This window comes from Scardinius erythrophthalmus (genome assembly GCF_964197995.2).
Source record: "Scardinius erythrophthalmus genome assembly, chromosome: 10".
Lineage (NCBI taxonomy): Eukaryota > Metazoa > Chordata > Actinopteri > Cypriniformes > Leuciscidae > Scardinius > Scardinius erythrophthalmus.
In genome coordinates, this window is record NC_138230.1 from 43805432 (window position 1) to 43824645 (window position 19214).

The following is a 19214-nucleotide window of genomic DNA, read 5'->3' on the forward strand; positions in this document are numbered from 1 at the left end:
GTTAAAAAAAGACCCGACTGGTTTTGTCATATGATGTGAATAATAAATATGAAATATGTAAAATGAAAAATTTCTGTAAGTATCCTTCTAGATTAGTTTCAAATTATATATATATATATATATATATATATATATATATATATATATATATGTGTGTGTGTGTGTGTGTGTGTGTGTGTGTGTATATAGAGAGATATAGATATGTGTATATATATATGTACTGTATATATGATTCTCCAATACAGGCACTTTTGCGTCCTTGGGCCTTTTTTTTGTAAATAAATAACCAAACAAATGCACAAATAAATTGTCATTATGAAGTTCATGCTCCAACATCCTAGTAACCACCAAATCTTGCCCCTGTTTTCTTTTTAAAATGTTTTTGCAAGGCTGTTTATTAGCAGATTTTGCAGTTTTATGCTTGTCCCCAACCCAGACTGGCCCTCTTTGAATGTTAAAAAATTATATTAAAGGATAGATTTAAATATTTTTTAACATGTTTGTCTTATTTTTGGAATAAAATAAGTCTGTCCCCAGGTTTTCCGTCATTTCCACCTCCCTCAACAAAATCCAATTTAATAGATCCACCTTAAATATTTTATTTACTTGGTAATCATGGAAATAATAGTGAAAAGGACGTATTAGTTGAAGATGGAACTTTAGGCACTAGAAAATAAATCAAGGTAACTCAAGCTTTTATACAGAGTATTTTTATTCAGCGTCATTTCCACCTTGGCTGTAGTTCGGTTGAATTAGTACAACAAATATGAAAATAATGTATGTTTATAACGAGTAAACAACATAATAAGTCCAAAAGTAGCCAAGCCTGACATGAGTGTGTGCTAATATTGCCTAATACTGCTAAAATGTCATTTCCACCTCTGAGAAGTTACAGGCGTAGCTTTGGACATGATATATGCTGTTTTTGTGCGCTATATTTGCATGTTCTCATGACATATTTGTGCTTTTGGACTGAGAACTTTATATATCACCATTCCAGTACACTTATTTTTATTTTTATTTATCTATATTTATATTAATGTTTTGAGCAGGTTCATATAATATGCATATCATTTGTAATCTTTTTTTTTTTTTTTTTTTTTTTTTTTTTAAATATTAGGTATACTGTTCAACTCATATATGTTAAATAATAAAATACATGGTTAAAAATATTTTGGACTGGGAATTTAAGTAAAAATAAACAAACAATCTTTCCACCATAAACCGTCATTTCCACCACTACAGTTTTTATGAAAAAAACAACAACAAAAAAACACACCAATGAAGTGGATCTAAATGTATTTTAAATAAAGTATTAATAGTTCATTACTTACAATATATGTGTGAGTGGCTTATAATAAACATAGACCTGAGCAAAAATGAAATGCTGTAAGCAAAAATCCCAACTCGTGGCATTTAGCAACTTTAAATAAAAAGTTCATGAAGTATTAAGATTTATTTTGTTATGTGATTAAGTAGCCACTGATGTTGGTGATCTTATATAATCAGTTTTAAAATATTATATTGTAATAAAATACATAAATTGAAAAGTGGTGGAAATGACATCTTTGAAAGCGCTCTTCAGAAAAACTGTTAAAAATAATATTCTATGGAATTCTAAAACTGCCCAATATTGTGTTAGAAGACAAATGAATGAAGATAGGAAGATAGTTTTAAGTGTGTTTTAAGAGAGTGAATCTTCCATGAGCTCACAGTGCCAAAAGTTGGAGAATCACTTTTTTTTTTTTACTTAAAGTATAATTAAAGTGATTAAATTAGTTAAACTTCAAACCTAATCAACTTATTGATGTGTTCGAGCTCTTCAAGGAGCTGTTAACTGATTACCTCAACAAAAGGTCAGTTTTCTGTGTCGATCATCGGTCAGGAGTTGCTGCACTGAAGCTCTGCACACGGTTCGCAGTCACAAGTGTTCACACAAATCCGCTTTTCACCGAGCACTAAATACTAGACGTATTCCTCACAGCTGAGGGGTTAAACTGTGGGATATGTGAAATATGCACTCTTTATAAACAATCACATCTTCAAGTCACAAAATACAGAGCGGTTTGAGGGAATATTTCCGGGAACTCACGATAGGCTACTGTAAACACAGCGTCACTTAACGCATGTATTGTAATTAAATGATCGAGTTATTGTTGTGGGATGATCCTAAAGGATGCTATTGTCGTGATTTGGAGAAGCGAAGAGCAGTGTTTGCACACGGTTCGCAGTCACAAGGCTTCAAATAACAGCGCTTTTGCACTGAGCCTCTGAAGATCAGCTTCACCTCAGGATGCTGCCGGGACCAATCTCACTGTTTATTAGCTTCATTTAAGCATTTTAGAGTTATTTTAAACGTCTGTGGAAAGAGGAATCTCAAAGTGTAGGAGGTAATCTCATCAAAAAGTGAAGGAAAACTAAAACCATGTTCAAAAAGGATCCGGAAAAGATCCATTTGGTGACAGACAACGGTGCTAAAATGTACACCATCACGACAGAAGAGTAAGTAGACTGTTTTCTTTATTTGAATGTTTATAGCCCGCTGTTGTAAAGTTAGGGTGAATTCAGAGAGATTGGGACATTTTGCCATTGAGATGATTTGGAAAAGGTGTCCACATCAGCCTGAATTCAACCTATTCTTTTAACAGGATGTTGAGTTTTGTGTTTTATACTTAAAGTCACAGTGACGAATGATATTTCGTTTACTTTTTCCTCTTTTCGTGAGTGTTGGCTGTTGCACAAGGTCGTGTCTCAGTGGTGTGCAAACTTTGCACTGCGCCCTAATCCTGGAGACATGAGTGAACACCCGAGGACACACGCGGTTCACTCGGATCATCTGGCGCGATTTTTCACTCAGTAAAGCATTATTATTACACATACATTAAAACACAGAGGCTACTTTTTGAAAGGTAACTTTAGGTCTTAATAAGCATCATTTTAAGTTTCTTGCTACTGTGTAAATAATCAATATTTACACTTGTGATTACTAAAATATAATGACCTGAGCTCCACCAACCAGGGCATATTTATTTTATAGAATAAACTTTAATATAAAACACAAGCATGTTTAAAAGACACAGAAAGGTAAATAAATTGTTTTCTTTATTTAAAATGTTAATAGCCTATTGTAGTATTCAGAGTGATTTGGACATTTTGCCATTGAGATGATTTGGAAAGTGTCCCCACCATCATAAATTCACCATTTTAACAAAATGCTGATGTTTTATGCATAAGGTCCCTGTGACGAATGATGTTTCGTTTAGGGGAGACCGGCAGCATTTTCTCTCAGTTACTCAGAGACTATTTGGACTAGACCAACCAAATTTGTATATTAAACTTGCATTTCTCTGCTGTTACCCAGAACATTTAAAGATGATTATTTGACATATCATTCACAGTATTTATTTGAATGGAAGAAGCCAGATGTTGCAACTGAACCCAACCCAGCGGACGGTTGCAACACAACCGGACGGTTGCAACATGTTAAAAATGCCTTACATTTCACTAATTAACTTTAGCTTTTTGTCTCAATGTGCATAGAATTCTGAAAATATTAACTGTTTTAGGCCTACTATAATATTATAGTATTATTTATTTATACAGTAATATTATTGTAGCCTATTATTTAGTCATATTTATCAAATAACAGTTATTGAGTTTGTGTATGTGTAGAACATAGGCCTACATATATTCAGTGTGCAGGTCAAGTCAAGTCATCTTCATTTATATAGCGCTTTTAACATGTAGATTGTTTCAAAGCGGCTTTACTGAGATACAAGGATAGTTTAAAGTAACAGAGATTGTTTTGGCTTTATAACAGTTCTTGAATAAAGTTATTTTCCAGCTAAAGTTGGTTTGATTGATTCACTTCCGTCGCAGCAATCATTAGTTATGAACTTAGGGGCCGCTAACACGACACGAAAACTCTACACAGACTTTAAACGCGAAACCTGTGAGAACGCTGACGGCGCACATGCGTATTACGAGTTCAGTCTATTGGTATGCACGTTTGAATATATGTGCACAGGTAATTCCCTACAAACCAAGCTTTAAAAAACTACTTGTCTGGCCTTAACATTTTGATACGGAATTTTATCACTTCGGGGGAGATACGCAAACCGAATTTTCCCAACTACGCTTTATCTGTAGAGTGGTAAAGGGATCCTCCATAAGGAGAAACTAGTTGGCACTTTAGCACCCCGCTGTGACATCGGGTCCAGGCGCAGGTCCTTCATCAGATCTGGATACGGCCTGGATCCGGCAGGCTGCGGGAAAACTTCGGGATAAACAAAAACACTAAAATGAGCGTAGATGCCATTCTTCTTATGATGTAACATCAGGATTTATGGGAAGTGTTCCCGGTTCCGGCTGACCTAATCTATGCAGCCTAACAGTGAATTGTAGAAGTCTATAATGTATTATGTGAATGCTAGGTCAAAGAGATGTGTCTTTGACCTAGCTTTGAACTGACAGAGTGTGTCTGCTTCCCGGACAATGGTAGGAAGACTGTTCCAGAGTTTTGGTGCTAAATAGGAATAGGATCTACCGCCAGCAGTCGATTTTGATATTCTAGGTATAATCAACTGGCCGGAATTTTGAGATCGCAATAGACGTGAAGGACTATAATGCGTTAAGAGCTCGCTCAAGCACTGCGGAGCTAAACCATTCAGTGCTTTGTAAGTAATCAGCAATATTTTAAAATGTATGCAATGTTTAATAGGGAGCCAGTGCAGTGTTGAGAGAACCGGGCTAATATGGTCATACTTCCTGGTTCTGGTAAGAACTCGAGCTGCTGTGTTTCGGACCAGCTGTAGTTTGTTTATTAAGCGTGCAGGGCAACCACCCAGTAGAGTAGAGCATTACAATAATCATGGACTAATAGTTCCGCATTTGTCAATGAGAGCATATGGCGTAATTTAGATATATTTTTAAGATGGAAAAATGCAGTTTTACAGATACTAGACACGTGACTTTCAAATGAAAGATTGGTATCAAAGAGCACACCCAGGTTCCTAACCGACGACGAAGACTTAACAGAGCAGCCATCAAGTGTTAGACAGTATTCTAGATTATTAACGTGAGGAAGTTTTTTGTCCAATAATTAGAAACTCTGTTTTTTCAGAATTTAGAAGTAGGAATTCTACTACTACTACAGATGTAGTAGTAGTAGTAGTCTGTGTTACAGATGCTATTCAATCTCTCCATATTTCAGTGTCAGACAGGAAGAACTGAACAATTTGCAATGCAACCAACTTTTATTAAACATGCAACTTATAACTTGTTGCAACCTATCAGCCATGAGTCATGACAGATCATCATACGCCTGCTAGACACACTGACTTGCTAACCATGTCACTTAGAAGTCAACAAAAGAATAATTGAATAATGAATAATTGAACAAAAGAATAATGTCATGGGGGGGGGGCACTGTGCATATACAGTATGAGTGTTATCACTCTAGCTTGTTTCTGATTGGTGAAATATGGACATGTTGCAACCATCCCCTGTTGCAACCGTCCCCGGTCTCCCCTATCTTTTCCTCTTTTCGTGAGTGTTTTGCGGTTGCACAAGGTCTTGTCTCAGTGGTGTGCAAACTTTGCTCTGCGCCCTAATCCTGGACACCTGAGGACACGCTCGGCTGGATCGGTGCAACTCGGCTCTCTTCCTTGCCAGAACGAGTTTGCAAAACGGTCTGAATCGATTTGCGATTCGGTTCGATTCGTTCGCTCCGCACTTTTAACACTGAATCATTTGGCGCGATTTTTTAGCCAGTAAAAGTAAAGCATTATCGGCATATATTAAAACATTTTTACCTACAATCAACTGCTTTTTGAAAGGTAACTTTAGGTCTTGTAAGTATCATTTTAAGTTTCTTGCTACAGTGTAAATAATCAATATTTACACATGTGATTGTTACATGTAATTGCCTGAGCTCCACCAACCAGGGCATATTTATTTTATAGAAATCGTACTTTATTGTAAATCACAAGCATGTTCAAAAGATATAGTATAACAGAAATAGCATTGTTTTTTTTGGCACAACATTGTTGGTGAATTGTCATGCATGGTCAACATCAGACATAAACTTGCTGTTTGTCAATCAAACCTATGACTCCTGAAGAAATCTAAGATTGACTTATGTTAATGAGTGTTGTATTCCTCCCAGTGTGTCCTCAGGTGAGATGAAGGATGGCAAACACTGTCACGATAACAGCCGTGCCCTGGAGGACCGAGAGCGGGAGAAAAAGATCGCCAAGAAACGCCTGTACATCGTGTCAGCAGTGTGTCTGGTGTTTATGGTGGGCGAGATATTAGGTGTGTGTGACGCTTCCTGCTGACCTCGGTAACACTTTACAATAAGGTTCATTAGTATTAACTAACATGACCTAAACCATGAGCAATGCATTTGTTACAGTATTTATTACTCTTTGTTAATGTTAGTTAAAGTTAATACAGCCGTTTGTTCATGTTAGTTCACAGTGCATTAACTAATGTATAGCTAAAGTATTAGTAAATGCTGAAATTAACATTAACAAAGCACATGTTAACTAAGGTTGTTAACTAATGAACCTTATTGTAAAGTGTTACGCTGAGTGAGTTTCTGCATGTTTCTGCACACACAAAGGCTCTCTGGGTAATAAGCGCTGATGTGTGGTGTGTGTACAGGTGGGTATTTTGCTGGAAGTCTGGCGGTGATGACGGATGCCGCTCACCTGCTCGTGGATCTCACCAGCTTCATCATCAGTTTGGGTTCGCTGTGGTTGTCCTCCAGACCCGCGACTCGCACGCTCAATTACGGCTGGCATCGAGCAGGTGAGTTACTGGAATTAAAGAACAGTACATTTTAATGCCCCAAAACTGACCTGGACACAGGGAAATAATACACTATATATTAGGGCTGTCAATAGATTTTAGTCGTGATTAATAACACCCTTTTTGTGCAATTAATCATGAATCATGAAATTAGCAGAAGTCAGCAGAGTTAGTCATCAGATTGAAGGGTGATTCTCACAAAACTGTTTTCCTGTGGAAAAAAAGGACTCATGAAGACTCCAAAATGACACCAAAAAAACAATTGATATAACGAGTCCATGTTATTAATAAATGCACACCAACATTTTTCAGAATTCACGCATGTGTCCAGTGGTCTGGACTGTAAAGAAGCTAATGATTACTTTTTATATTTATAAAACCGTACAATAAGCAACAAGTTCATTTAGAGAAACTTTTATTATAAATAAAAGTCACAGCGTGCTTCATGATAAAAAAAAAAAAGTGACTTTACAGTCCAGAAGATAGGAAAATAGCTAATTATTTCACGGACTCCCTAGCACTTGAGAACTCCTGGTCTACACAGAAGAAAACCCTGTCTCAGAACAAAAAAAAAAAAAAGTATTATTTTTGGAGTGGAAAAAATATATATATATAAAAAAGGAACCGTTTTCTCAATTTTCTACTTTCAATATTAAATCAAAAAACGACTGAACGAATGATACACGGATTATGAAGCGTGTATCAAACTGCCAGAGTCACATGATTTCAGTAAACGAGGCTTCATTACGTCTTAACTGTTTCGAAACGTTTCAAAATTTGAATCTCTGAGTCACTGAGAACCTGTGGGTTTTACCTGATCTCGGATCAGTTTTATACATTTGTAGACGTTTTAATTAGACAGGAGTATAATTAAAATGAATAATGGTATAATAGCCTCTTATTGGCCTGTTTAGCTGAGCCATTCATAGAACAAACCCTGACAATTGATAAAAGAACAGACACTTGATAATCTTATTAGATAATTGCATTTGCAAAAGGATTTTGCAATAGAAATTGATTTTTGCAATAGATTTGTAAAAGTTTTTGCATGTTTAGCCTGGGTTTTTTGTTGCATTTGCACTGTTCTGACCACCAGGGGTCCCTGTGGAGATAACGTCGGATTGAATACGGCACGTTTGCTTAAACTGTTTCAGTGCTCCACAAAGCCTCGATCTGCCCACCACTACCCAAGAGCAGGATTTATATAACATAAATGTGTACAAAATAAACAAAGACTTGGCTAAGCATACCTTGACATGACTTTAACACTCACCAAACAGTGGTTACACAAACAATACAAGACAAGAGACTTCTTCCCGTTTCTTTGGCGGTTCGCACCAATTTCGCACATTACCGCCACCTAACTCGATCCAGAGGCTTTAGCCACTTCCCATCCTCCACCGCTCAATAATAATCTATGCTTTAGCCAGTGCAGCTTGTTCAACTCATTTGGCTTGAGAGAAAAAGAAAACAAAACACTCCTTCTCAAATCCTATTAATGAAACCTGTGTTCTCCAAATATTTAAATTAAGCTTCTCTGTTATTACGTCTTTGTTCAGGGTTTAATAGGTACCTGAGATTAACATCAATCTCCTCTTCCCTCTGAACCTCTTCTAAAACTTTTCTCTGTCATCTTTATACTTTTCACAATACATGATTCTACCGTTTCATTTCCTCCACACACCATTCACATCTTCCTGTCGGAAAGACAAGAGACTGGAAACATGAGGTCAATTTAAGCAGAGACTAATGACTTGACTAGACACACCTGTGAACATGATTAAGCAATGAACCAATGACAGAACAGAACTGAGAAACCACATGACTAAATCAACCAATGACAACATGACACATGGCAAGAACACACGAGGGAAAAGGGAATTGCATGACAGGAACCTTGACTTTAGGTATTTTACAAGGGAAAAAAACATGAAAATAAACAAAACAAACACTAGACATGACATTAATATTGTTGCAAAATATTTATATTCAAATAAATGCTGTTCTTTTAAACTTTCTATTCTTTAAAGAATCCTGAAATTTTTTTTTATCACGGTTTACACAAAAATATTAAACTGTTTTCAACATTGATAATAATCATAAATGTTTCTTGATCATCAAATCCTCATATTAGAGTGATTTCCGAAGGATCATGTGACACTGAAGACTGGAGTAATGATGCTTTGATCGCAGGATATAAATTACACTTTACTATATATTCACATACAGTAGAAAACAAATATTTTAAATTGTATTAATATTTCACTATTTTTTACTGTATTTTTGATCAAATAAATGCAGCAGATGCGAGTTTTTAAAAATCTCACCGACCTCAAACTTTTGAATGGTTGTGTATATATATATATATTCAGTAAACTGGAAGCACAAGTGTAATTTTATCACTGTACTATTGTGTGTGTTCTCAGAAATCCTGGGCGCTCTGCTGTCGGTCTTCAGCATCTGGCTGGTGACGGGCGTTCTGGTGTATCTGGCGGTGGAGCGGCTCATACACGACGACTTCACTATCGAGGCCACTGTGATGCTCATCACCTCCGGCTGTGCTGTACTGGCCAACATCATGTGAGACAAACCCTCATTGTGCATGCGCACACTATATCATACCTGTCAACACTCCCGTTTTCCCCGGGAGTCTCCCGTATTTCACACCCATCTCCCGCCCCCCTCCCGTTTTTTTATTTCTCCTGTGAAACTCCCGTTATTTGTATGGCCCAAACGTCGTTATATGAATAATCACATCGATATATTATTCCAAGGTTGTCCAGTTGCCAGATCTTATGAAACCCATCCTACTCGCGCAATCAACACATCATACAAATTTGAACCCATTTGTGAACTCAACCTGGCAACCTACAGCCCACTTGTGCGTCGATATCTGCGCAGGTAGTAGACGCGGGAAGTTGAATAAGCGTTACTGGTAGAAATGGGAAAAGACTCAGTGTTTAGTATTTAAAGGAGAACTCCGGTCAATTTTAACATTGAGCTCATTTTTTTGTACATTTGGAGTGCTGTCAATACAGAGAACAACGACAAAAATCGGTGTTGCCTACACCGTGTTATCCTCTTTTTAAAATTTGCACCTTGTTGACTTCAATGGGGCAAGTACTAAACCTGCTTTTAGCCTCTTAACATCCTTGATGTGTCATTACAAGTGCACAGAAAATGTGAGTGATTCCTTCTGAGTGAACACGAGTGAATCTGACTGCAGTAGATGTGAAAGATATGGATAAAAATGATGTTATTTCAGCCAGCGCACATACCTGTGTTTACATCCTGTTTTCGGTTGAAGTCCATAGTAATCAATTGCCGAGTTCACGCGCGTGATCATGGGTAACTAAACCTATGCGTGTGAACTCGACAATCGATTACTATGGACTTCGATCGAAAACAGGATGTAAACACAGGTATGTGCGCTGGCTGAAATAACATCATTTTTATCCATATCTTTCACATCTACTGCAGTCAGATTCACCCGTGATCACTCTGAAGGAATCACTCACATTTTCTGTGCACTTGTAATGACACATCAAGGATGTTAAGATGCTAAAAGCAGGTTTAGTACTTGCCCCATTGAAGTCAACAGGGTGCAAATTTTAAAAAGAGGATAACTCGGTGTAGGCAACACCGATTTTTGTCGTTGTTCTCTGTATTGACAGCACTCCAAATGTACAATAAAATGAGCTCAATGTTAAAATTGACCGGAGTTCTCCTTTAACGCAGCATCTGAATTTTTCTGTCATCATTTGGCTGCATGGCGTTACATTATATGATGCGCTTTTATTCTTGCTAATGCATCACTCATTCCTGGGAATACATTTGACATTGCAGCCTGACCTTGATGGAAATAAATATCCTACGCCAAAAGTACCAGAGAAAAAGTCTCAGCTGTGCTCAGATCTGTGAACCGTACAGATGCTTTGGTTTTTCAATCCGTACCCGTTTCGCCCCGTGGCTCAAAAGGGACACAACAAAAATAGGGACACACGAGAAAGCCAAAATAGAATACAAAATTGATTAACAAAATAGAACTATAAAAAAAAAAAAACTACGTACAACGGTAACAGTGAACAAATTTATAATCCGTGCATAATCGTTGTTTTGTAAATCGTTCTTTCGCAATAGTTGTTTGTAATATTCAGTTCCTGTGAAAAATTGTGAAATACTGTTCCAGTAGGTGAAGTTACACAACAATATGTGGATTGATTACATAACAATATTTGGATGTAATATTCAGTTCCAGTGAAAATCTGTTCCAGTATACACAGGTGATGTGTAATATTCAGTACCAGTAAACTCCACCCTCTGGAACAGTTTCTTACAGTAGCTGAATATTACACAACATCACCTGTTCAGTTTGCAAACTGTACTCACCGATTTGTGGCCTATACCTTATTTTAGAAATCTGTTTTTCTGTATATTGGTTTGTTATGTATTGTTAAGATGAATACAGTCTTAACTGAATTTTTCTATGGTTTGGCAATGGGGTGTGTAATGTATAGATGACATGAAACCGCATGTGGTTGAACTGAAACCCCCCCCCCCCAGGTCTCCCGTATTTTGGTACCCAATTGTTGACAGGTATGCACTATATATAGCCCTAATCTAATAACTAACTAATATAGTACCTTAGCAAAACTGTTATTTGCAGTGAAAATGTCTTAAAGGTGCAGTGTGTAATATTTACGAGGATCTGTTGACAGAAATGCAATATCATATACAGAACTATGTTTTCAGTGGTGTATTACGACCTTACATAATGAAGCATTATGTTTTTATTAGCTTAGAATGAGCATTTCTGTCTTCACACACCACGGGTCCGCTTACATCGACATGTTTCTACGGTGGCCCTAAGCGGACAAACGCGTTTCATCACTATGTTGTTCTTATTCACGCTAGCTAAAGTCAGCGAATAAAACACTGACACAATGATGAACAAGTAACAATAATATTCGCAATAACATCGTTTTACTGAATAATTAATAAACCTAATTTCTTAATTTATCTATGTAAAGAAACCTCATTGCTTAAAGGGATGGTCCAGAGTAAAATCAACCTAGGGTCCTTTGCACCATGACCTCGAGCCAAACGTCGACGTCCGGGTTAGCGGTAGCATTAGCTGTCAGGCAAGTGTTATTTAAATAAACTTCTGATGTACTTACAAACTTTCCAATGCCTCGTTTTATGAGTACAGAACCTATTTGTACTACTGTAGAAGTCTGGTACTATTCTGGGCATTATTAGTGGGGTAATTTACGAGATACGACCTTGGATCCATTAGCGCCTGCACTAAGCCATCCGGCTGATATCTCTAAATAAGCTCTAACTTTAATAATCTTCGACCAAGGGAAAAAAGGCTTGTTTTGCTCGAGGTCATGGTGCAAAGGACCCTAGGTTGATTTTACTCCGAACCATCCATCTCAGATCATGACATCACTTCCTGTCGGCCACCGTAACTTCTGTTGGGTGCAATTCACAACTTCACCACTAGATGCCGCTAAAAATGTACACACTGCACCTTTAAACGGACCTTCTATCTGTTGTTGTGTGTGTAGAATGGCACTCACGCTGCATCAGTCGGGTCACGGCCATAGTCACGGTGGTCTGAGCGCCGGTCACGGTCACAGTCACGATCACGAGAAGGAAAAGGGACACAGCCATTCTAACGATAAACATTGTGACGTCAAGGAGCAAGAGACTGGGAAAAAACAACAAGCTAATGCCAGCATAAGGGCAGCGTTTGTCCATGTGATTGGAGACCTTCTGCAGAGTGTCAGTGTGCTGGTCAGTGCCCTCCTCATCTTTTTTAAGGTAAGCAGTTTTACTTTACATTCTTAGATTCGATGAGTCCTAACTGATGACCCAGCTCACAAAAATATGATATATATATATTAAATATATAGGTTATGAGTGTTCTCTGAACGTTCAAAACATCCATTTTTTTTTTCTTAAAGTAAAAAAACAAAATAAAATAAATGATTGGTTATGCAAAGGTTATAGGAAAGTTACTTTTGAATGTTCTCTGAAGTAGTAACGTTTAAAAATATTAGGCAAATGTTTCAGAAAAAAAATGTTTCATGATTGTTGTATAAAGAATGTTTTAGTGCTAATGTTTTGAGAACATAATTAAAGACGTTAACATTTCTATTTGGAATAGGCGTTACTGGAAGAGCAAAATATGCTATTTAGGTTTAATTTACTTTTATTTCAGTTTTAGTTTTTATTTATTTCCAGGTAATAATTTTAGTGCTTCAACTTAAACTTAAACTACTATTGCCAAGACAAATTTTCATTTAGTTCAAGTTTTTCCAACTAATATTTTTGTTTTTATTTTATTTCAGCTTTATTTCAATTAAAGGCACAATACGTAAGATTTTTGAAATTAAAATATCCAAAAACCACTAGAACCACCAGTAGATGTTTCCAAGAATGTTTAAATCCAGAGAAATAAGCAATTTGAACCAGGACTCGGACCATGTCCGTGCGTCGCCTGTCAGTGATATTCTATATAAAATGTTTTATTAGACAAGGGAACAACTGTTTAGATACGTTTATAGACAGAAACGAATCATTGTTATACAGCTCAACACTGTTAGTCTTATTGTTTGAATCGCTTGTTTTCTTGATTTTCCGTGAGTACCATGTTAATCTCATCTATGAATATTATTTACGAGTCCCGTCGGATTCTTTTCCGCCAAATCAAGGGTTCATCAAGCTATGCCTTTGTTTTGAATAGGCGACCTCTAGTGGCGAAAAACTACATATTATGCCTTTAACAGAAATATTTTTATTGGTTTTATCTTAACAATAACCTTGTATAGATCAAATGTAACAGCATGATGCTAATGAACTGAATTAATTTCTTTTTACAGCCTGAATATAAAATTGCAGATCCCATCTGCACCTTCCTGTTTTCTCTGTTCGTCCTGGCAACCACGTTCACCATCATGAGGGACATTATTATCGTCTTGATGGAAGGTAAAATGTCTTGCCTGTGACTTTTTAAAGAAGCTTAACGTTTTGCATTTTTGAAACAAAAGTTTCATAACCCCCTGAATATTTTGTTGAATATCTGAACATGCGATATATCAAAAGAAAGAACAGAGCCTCTGCTTTTAAAATGTTTTATTCTAGCTTCATGCATTATTTTTTATCAACACTTGAATATGGGTAAGTTTCATTAAAAAAAGCAACATTCTGAACAAAAAGCTGAGAACAAAAAGACTACATCCAGATCAGATTAAGAACGACGATCAAAACAGAGATTAGTAGATCAACACCCAAAAGCTTCACAGTCCTAAAGCTCATCCTGGGTCCACATTTCATTCAGGAACATTAGGCAGATTTGATTTATATGCTGTTTAATGTTGATGATCACATTATTTTACATATGCATCTGCTTACATGTGATATCGCTTGTTTCTGCTGCATCTTTGTGTATCTTTTGATCAGGAGATTCAGTTATGTTTCAGAAGATGTGTGATAGCGCCCCCTACCGTATAACAGTGAAAACACTGAACGCCGGAACATTTCTGTCAATGGAAGGGAAAGAGTTAATAATGTTCTCAAAATATTGTTTTTTTCTGAAACATTTTAGTTGGATGTTTGTCTAATGTTTTTTTTTTTAAAGTTACTACTTGTTCAGAGTACATTCAAAAGTAACAATCCCATAATGTTTGCAAAATGATAAAATTTAATGTTCTCTTAACGTTCACATAACCAGTATTATTTTTTATTTTTTTAACTGCGCGTTTTGAACGTTCAGAGAACATTCAGAAATAACGTTCGTATAACTTAATGGCAACGTTAGCCAAACGTTTTTGGAAAAAATTTTTTTTAGCTGGGAATAAAAAATTGTTAGCTGTCCAAACTTTTGACTGGTAGATTAATTGAAGGTAAATCTTAAATATAGTCTCTATATTAGCATTCTGTGAACGGTCATTTCATTTTTCACATGCTCTTCTCGTTAAACCTTTTCTTGGAACATGAAGATATGAATTAGAGCTCGTCAGATTGTCTGAAATGCCATAATTTTTAGAAACACAATTAATTGTTGTGTAAGATTTTTATTTGTTTCATTTAAAAAAAATGTGGTCTCTTAAAAGGTCATTCTTCCATTGTGCTATTTAAAAGTTTTGATGAGTTAACAATTATATAGAATATAGTAATAACCGAGCTAACAGGGAACGTTCTCATTTCTTGGATCATGACGATGTGAATTGGAGCTCGAGTGTGTGTCCTCCACAGGAACTCCGGTTGGTGTGAACTATAATGAGGTGAGGGATCGTCTGCTCCTAGTGAAGGGAGTCAAAACTGTGCACAACCTTCACATCTGGGCCCTGACGATGAACCAGGCGGTGCTCTCCGCTCACGTGGCCATAGGTAACGCTTTAACTCCATATGTCTCGAGTCGCACGGGTTTATCTGTGGCAATAGCCAACAATACATTGTACGGGTCAAAATTATCGATTTTTCTTTTATGCCAAAAATCATTAGGATATTAAGTAAAGATCATGTTCCATGAAGATATTTTGTAAATTTCCTACCGTAAATATATAAAACATGTATTTCTGTGAGTGAATGCAGCACAATCGCCAACATAAATGCACAACTTTAAAGGAGATTTTCTCAATGTTTTGATTTTTTTGCATCCTCAGATTCCAGATTTTTTTTAGTTGTATCTCGACCAAATATTGTCCTATCCTAACAAACCATACATTGATGGAAAGCTTATTTATACATACATCTTACTTATACATCTTAATTTAAAAAAAAATTACCCATGTGGCTTAATTTTGGCATTTAATTCTGAAATATTCACCCGTCTGTTCATTTTGAACTCCTCAGAAGACACTGCAGATCCACAGGTGGTGTTGAAAGAAATTACCCAAGCCTGTTTCAACGCTTACAGTTTCCATTCGGTCACCATTCAACTGGAGCAACAGGAGGACCAAAGGCCTGACTGCAGTCTCTGTCAAAACCCCACGAAGTGAAACTCCCAGAGACTTATCCATAAAGGCGGAAAGAGACCTTTTCAAGAGGATTATTGGGTGTTAACGCTTTAGAGCTGATATAATTACATCTGTTTTATTGTAGAATGAGGTCTTCTTGGACTTCGGTGTGTGTTTTTGGGGGCGGGTCACATGACAGTATTTCACTGAGGTTGTGGTATTATAACAGTGCCGTCCCTCTTTGTATCCGCAGGACTGGATACGGAAGTATTTTTTACATTCATTTCTCCCATAGGGATTTCGTATAAGCTTTCTAAGCCATGAACCAAACCAACAAGCTACGAGGAGAATCATAACGTTACAAACTTTGATTTGAAGCAAAATTAGACAGAGGTACAAGACTGTGTGCTACAATCCCATGAAGCATTGCATACAGGATAATAGACTTAAAAACAATGGAGAAATATCAAACTACTCATTTAAAAATGTTGATTTTTTTATTTATTTATTATTTTGTAAGTTTAGTGCAAAATATGCACATTTGGATGTAATTTGGTAGAAAATAATGTCGTTTTCACCACGAACTCTGTTGTTAAACGCGTTTATTTAAAAAAATACATTGAAATAATCTGGGAAATTTTCATTTTTAGGCAAACTATCCCTTTCAAGGTTTGGCTCACCCAAAAAAAAAAACTCACCCTCATGTCGATCCAAACCCTTAAGAATTTCGTTCATCTTCGAAACACAAATGAAAGATATTTTAAATGAAATCTGTCCCTCCATTGACAGTCTGCGCAACTACCACTTTGATGCTTCAAAAAGTTCATAAAGAGATCATAAAACTAATCCAAATGAAACAAGCGGTTTAGTCCAAATTTGACTTGAACAGATTTAATTTAGGCCTTTATTCACATATAAATATTGATCAGTGAACATAAACAGAAAATGGAAAATGACTTGACATGTGCCAAAAAAAAACCCCACTGAGCCATGCAGGTAAGAAGGTACTTTAGCAATGAAAATCATTTGAAATAGACACATTATTTTAGTAAAAACTAAATAAAAAACGCTAAGAGGACTTTCAGTTCTTCGATCAATGTTTTTTTTTTGTTCTCATTTCCTATTTTTTGTTTTGAATCCAATCTTGTTTTTTTTTACTCCTCAAGCAAAGTTCGAAACTAAGATATCAGTACCACGATAATATGCAACTGTTGTATATCGGCATACATTTTTTTATTTAAAACCATCTACGTATATTATAGCTGCATATTTATGAATGCCACAGTGCATGATGGGTTAAAATGTCTCATTTACATTCATTAAAAGGACTTTTTACATTTAAAAACACACATTTTCAAATTCCAAAGCTTGTAGTCAGACTGACTTACGACAGGTGAGATGTTGCCAATACTTCTCTTCATAAATGTACAGTACTCTATTATTTAAAAATAATACTGTAATTCACTGTAATGTAATAAAGTACTGTAATACTGTAATTCACTTCCACCTTTGTGTCATCACCTCATTAACTCTGCCTTTATTAACCCGGTGTTTTCAGTCATTCTTTGCAAAGTCTTGTTTGCTTCACACTGCAGTTCTGAGCACTTTTCTGGTTTCCCGTGTTCATGGTTTTGACTCTTTTGCCTGGTTATTTGATCACCCGCTCTGCCTGTTGCCTATCTGGAAGGTTTGCCTGTGTTTTTTGACCTACTGCATGTTTAATGGATTGTGCTTCTAGATTACCCTGATAAACGACTGCATTTTGATCTCGGATCAGTTACGTAACGTGACGCCACTGTTGAACTAGTGAACAAAACCTCTTTTCCAGGCAGAAGGTCTGGTGATAGTCCAAGGCAAGCATACATGGGACCATCTTAGGCTCTGTTCAAAAGCAGGGCCGTCCCATGGAGTAGGCAAATATTAGGGGAGCCCAAATGAGTGAAGTAAACAAATTAAAAAATATGATCCAGATAGAACAGTAGTCATATAAAGACATGAAACAGTATCACAAACAGTATTTTCAATGATACCCTAATTCATGTGTTACAATAATTTAAATTTATTACAGAAGTACTGGGATACAAGTTGGTAACACTTAATTTAAAAGTGTCCTTACATATGGTACATGTACTTACCATAGTAATAACAGTAAATTATGCATAATTACATGCAATTAACCCTCAGCCAAATCCTAACCCTATAGTAAGTACATGTAGGCTAGTTAATTAATATCACTCAGTACTTAAATATATAATTACACTGTAACAATGACACCTTAAAATAAAGTGTAGCCAAAAAGTTTAGAGTTTGGATATAAACACTGATGTATATAGATTTAATCATCTTTTGATAGTAACTTGACGCTTCAAATAAAGATTGTTTTAATTACATTATTACACCAGTAGGTGGCGACAAGTGACTGTTAAAAAATTAATTTGTCGAATCATTCGTTCAAAAACACTCGATCGATCTAATAATGAAACAAGTGACGTCTTTATGTGTGAGTCATTGATTCATTCCTTCTAACCATATTTAAAAAAAAAAAAACATATATATATATATTAAATAGACAGCAGCAATCAACCTTCTGTCAGAACCTCTAGTAAATTGTATGTTATTTTGTTTAATTGACTATTCAGAATCGTGATCCCTATTTAGAAAAAAACACGTGTACAAAAAAAAAAACATGATTCTCAGTGTATCCAGAATCGTGCAGCACTAGTGTGAGTTTAATGATGCTGGAGAAAGCAGGCGGAAGCGAGGATCTATTTGCAGGATTTTAATAGAGAAACATGTAGTACATATAATAAAGAACACGAAGGACAAAGAAACAAAACCACGAGCAGGACCGAACTAAGCACCCATACATGTACAACAACTGACAAAGTAACAAGTGAAACACAAGGGCTATAAATACACTGGGACCAACAAGCTAAACAAGATAACAAGGGGGTGTGGCTAATTAGAAACACCTGGGAAGACTAATAAACTAGAAAACTACAGAGGACTACAAAACATGGCACAGAACAGGAAATAACAAAAGCGCACACAAGACAAGGGAAACACAGGACAGGAATCATGACATAGCCCCCCACTTAAGGAGCGGATTCCAGACGCTCCTCAGGAAATATTTCAGGAGGGTGGTGGAGCGGAGGTGGAACTGAGGGGCGGGATGGAGGGCCAGGCCCGTGGAGTGGAAGAGGGCCTGGAGACTGCAGTAGTATGGAAGGCCAGGGCGGAGCAGGCAGTGCAGGCGACCAGGGCGGAGACGACCCTTCAGGCGGCCGGGCCGGAGATGACCCCTCAGGTGGAGAAGACCCTTCGGGCGGAGACGACCCCTCGGGTGGCCAGGGCGGAGACGACCCCTCGGGCGGCCAGGGCGGAGACGACCCCTCAGGTGGAGACGACCCTTCAGGCGGAGACGAACCTTCAGGC

At 36.8% G+C, this 19214-nt stretch overlaps 1 protein-coding gene across 2 annotated transcripts; it reads left to right on the plus strand.

Moving 5' to 3' along the window:
- Positions 1-1980: 1980 nt before the first annotated feature.
- LOC308696740 (proton-coupled zinc antiporter SLC30A8-like) lies at positions 1981-17275 on the plus strand. 2 transcript variants are annotated; one of them, XM_081375630.1, is made up of 8 exons: positions 1981-2502; positions 6167-6315; positions 6667-6813; positions 9240-9393; positions 12384-12639; positions 13701-13806; positions 15076-15210; positions 15676-17275. In XM_081375630.1, the coding sequence occupies exons 1-8, from the start codon at positions 2426-2428 to the stop codon at positions 15819-15821; spliced, it is 1170 nt and encodes a 389-aa protein (XP_081231756.1). In that variant the 5' UTR covers positions 1981-2425; the 3' UTR covers positions 15822-17275. The 2 variants fall into 2 exon arrangements, with proteins under 2 accessions (XP_081231756.1, XP_081231757.1); XM_081375631.1 differs by lacking the exon at positions 1981-2502 and adding an exon at positions 5550-5852.
- Positions 17276-19214: the final 1939 nt, after the last annotated feature.

Coding starts and splice junctions, on each gene's coding strand:
- LOC308696740 (XM_081375630.1), top strand. CDS start 2,426: ATGTTCAAAAAGGATCCGGAAAAGATCCATTTGGTGACAGACAACGGT. Junction 13,807..15,075: donor TATTATCGTCTTGATGGAAG/GTAAAATGTCTT, acceptor TGTCCTCCACAG/GAACTCCGGTTGGTGTGAAC. Junction 15,211..15,675: donor CTCCGCTCACGTGGCCATAG/GTAACGCTTTAA, acceptor TGAACTCCTCAG/AAGACACTGCAGATCCACAG.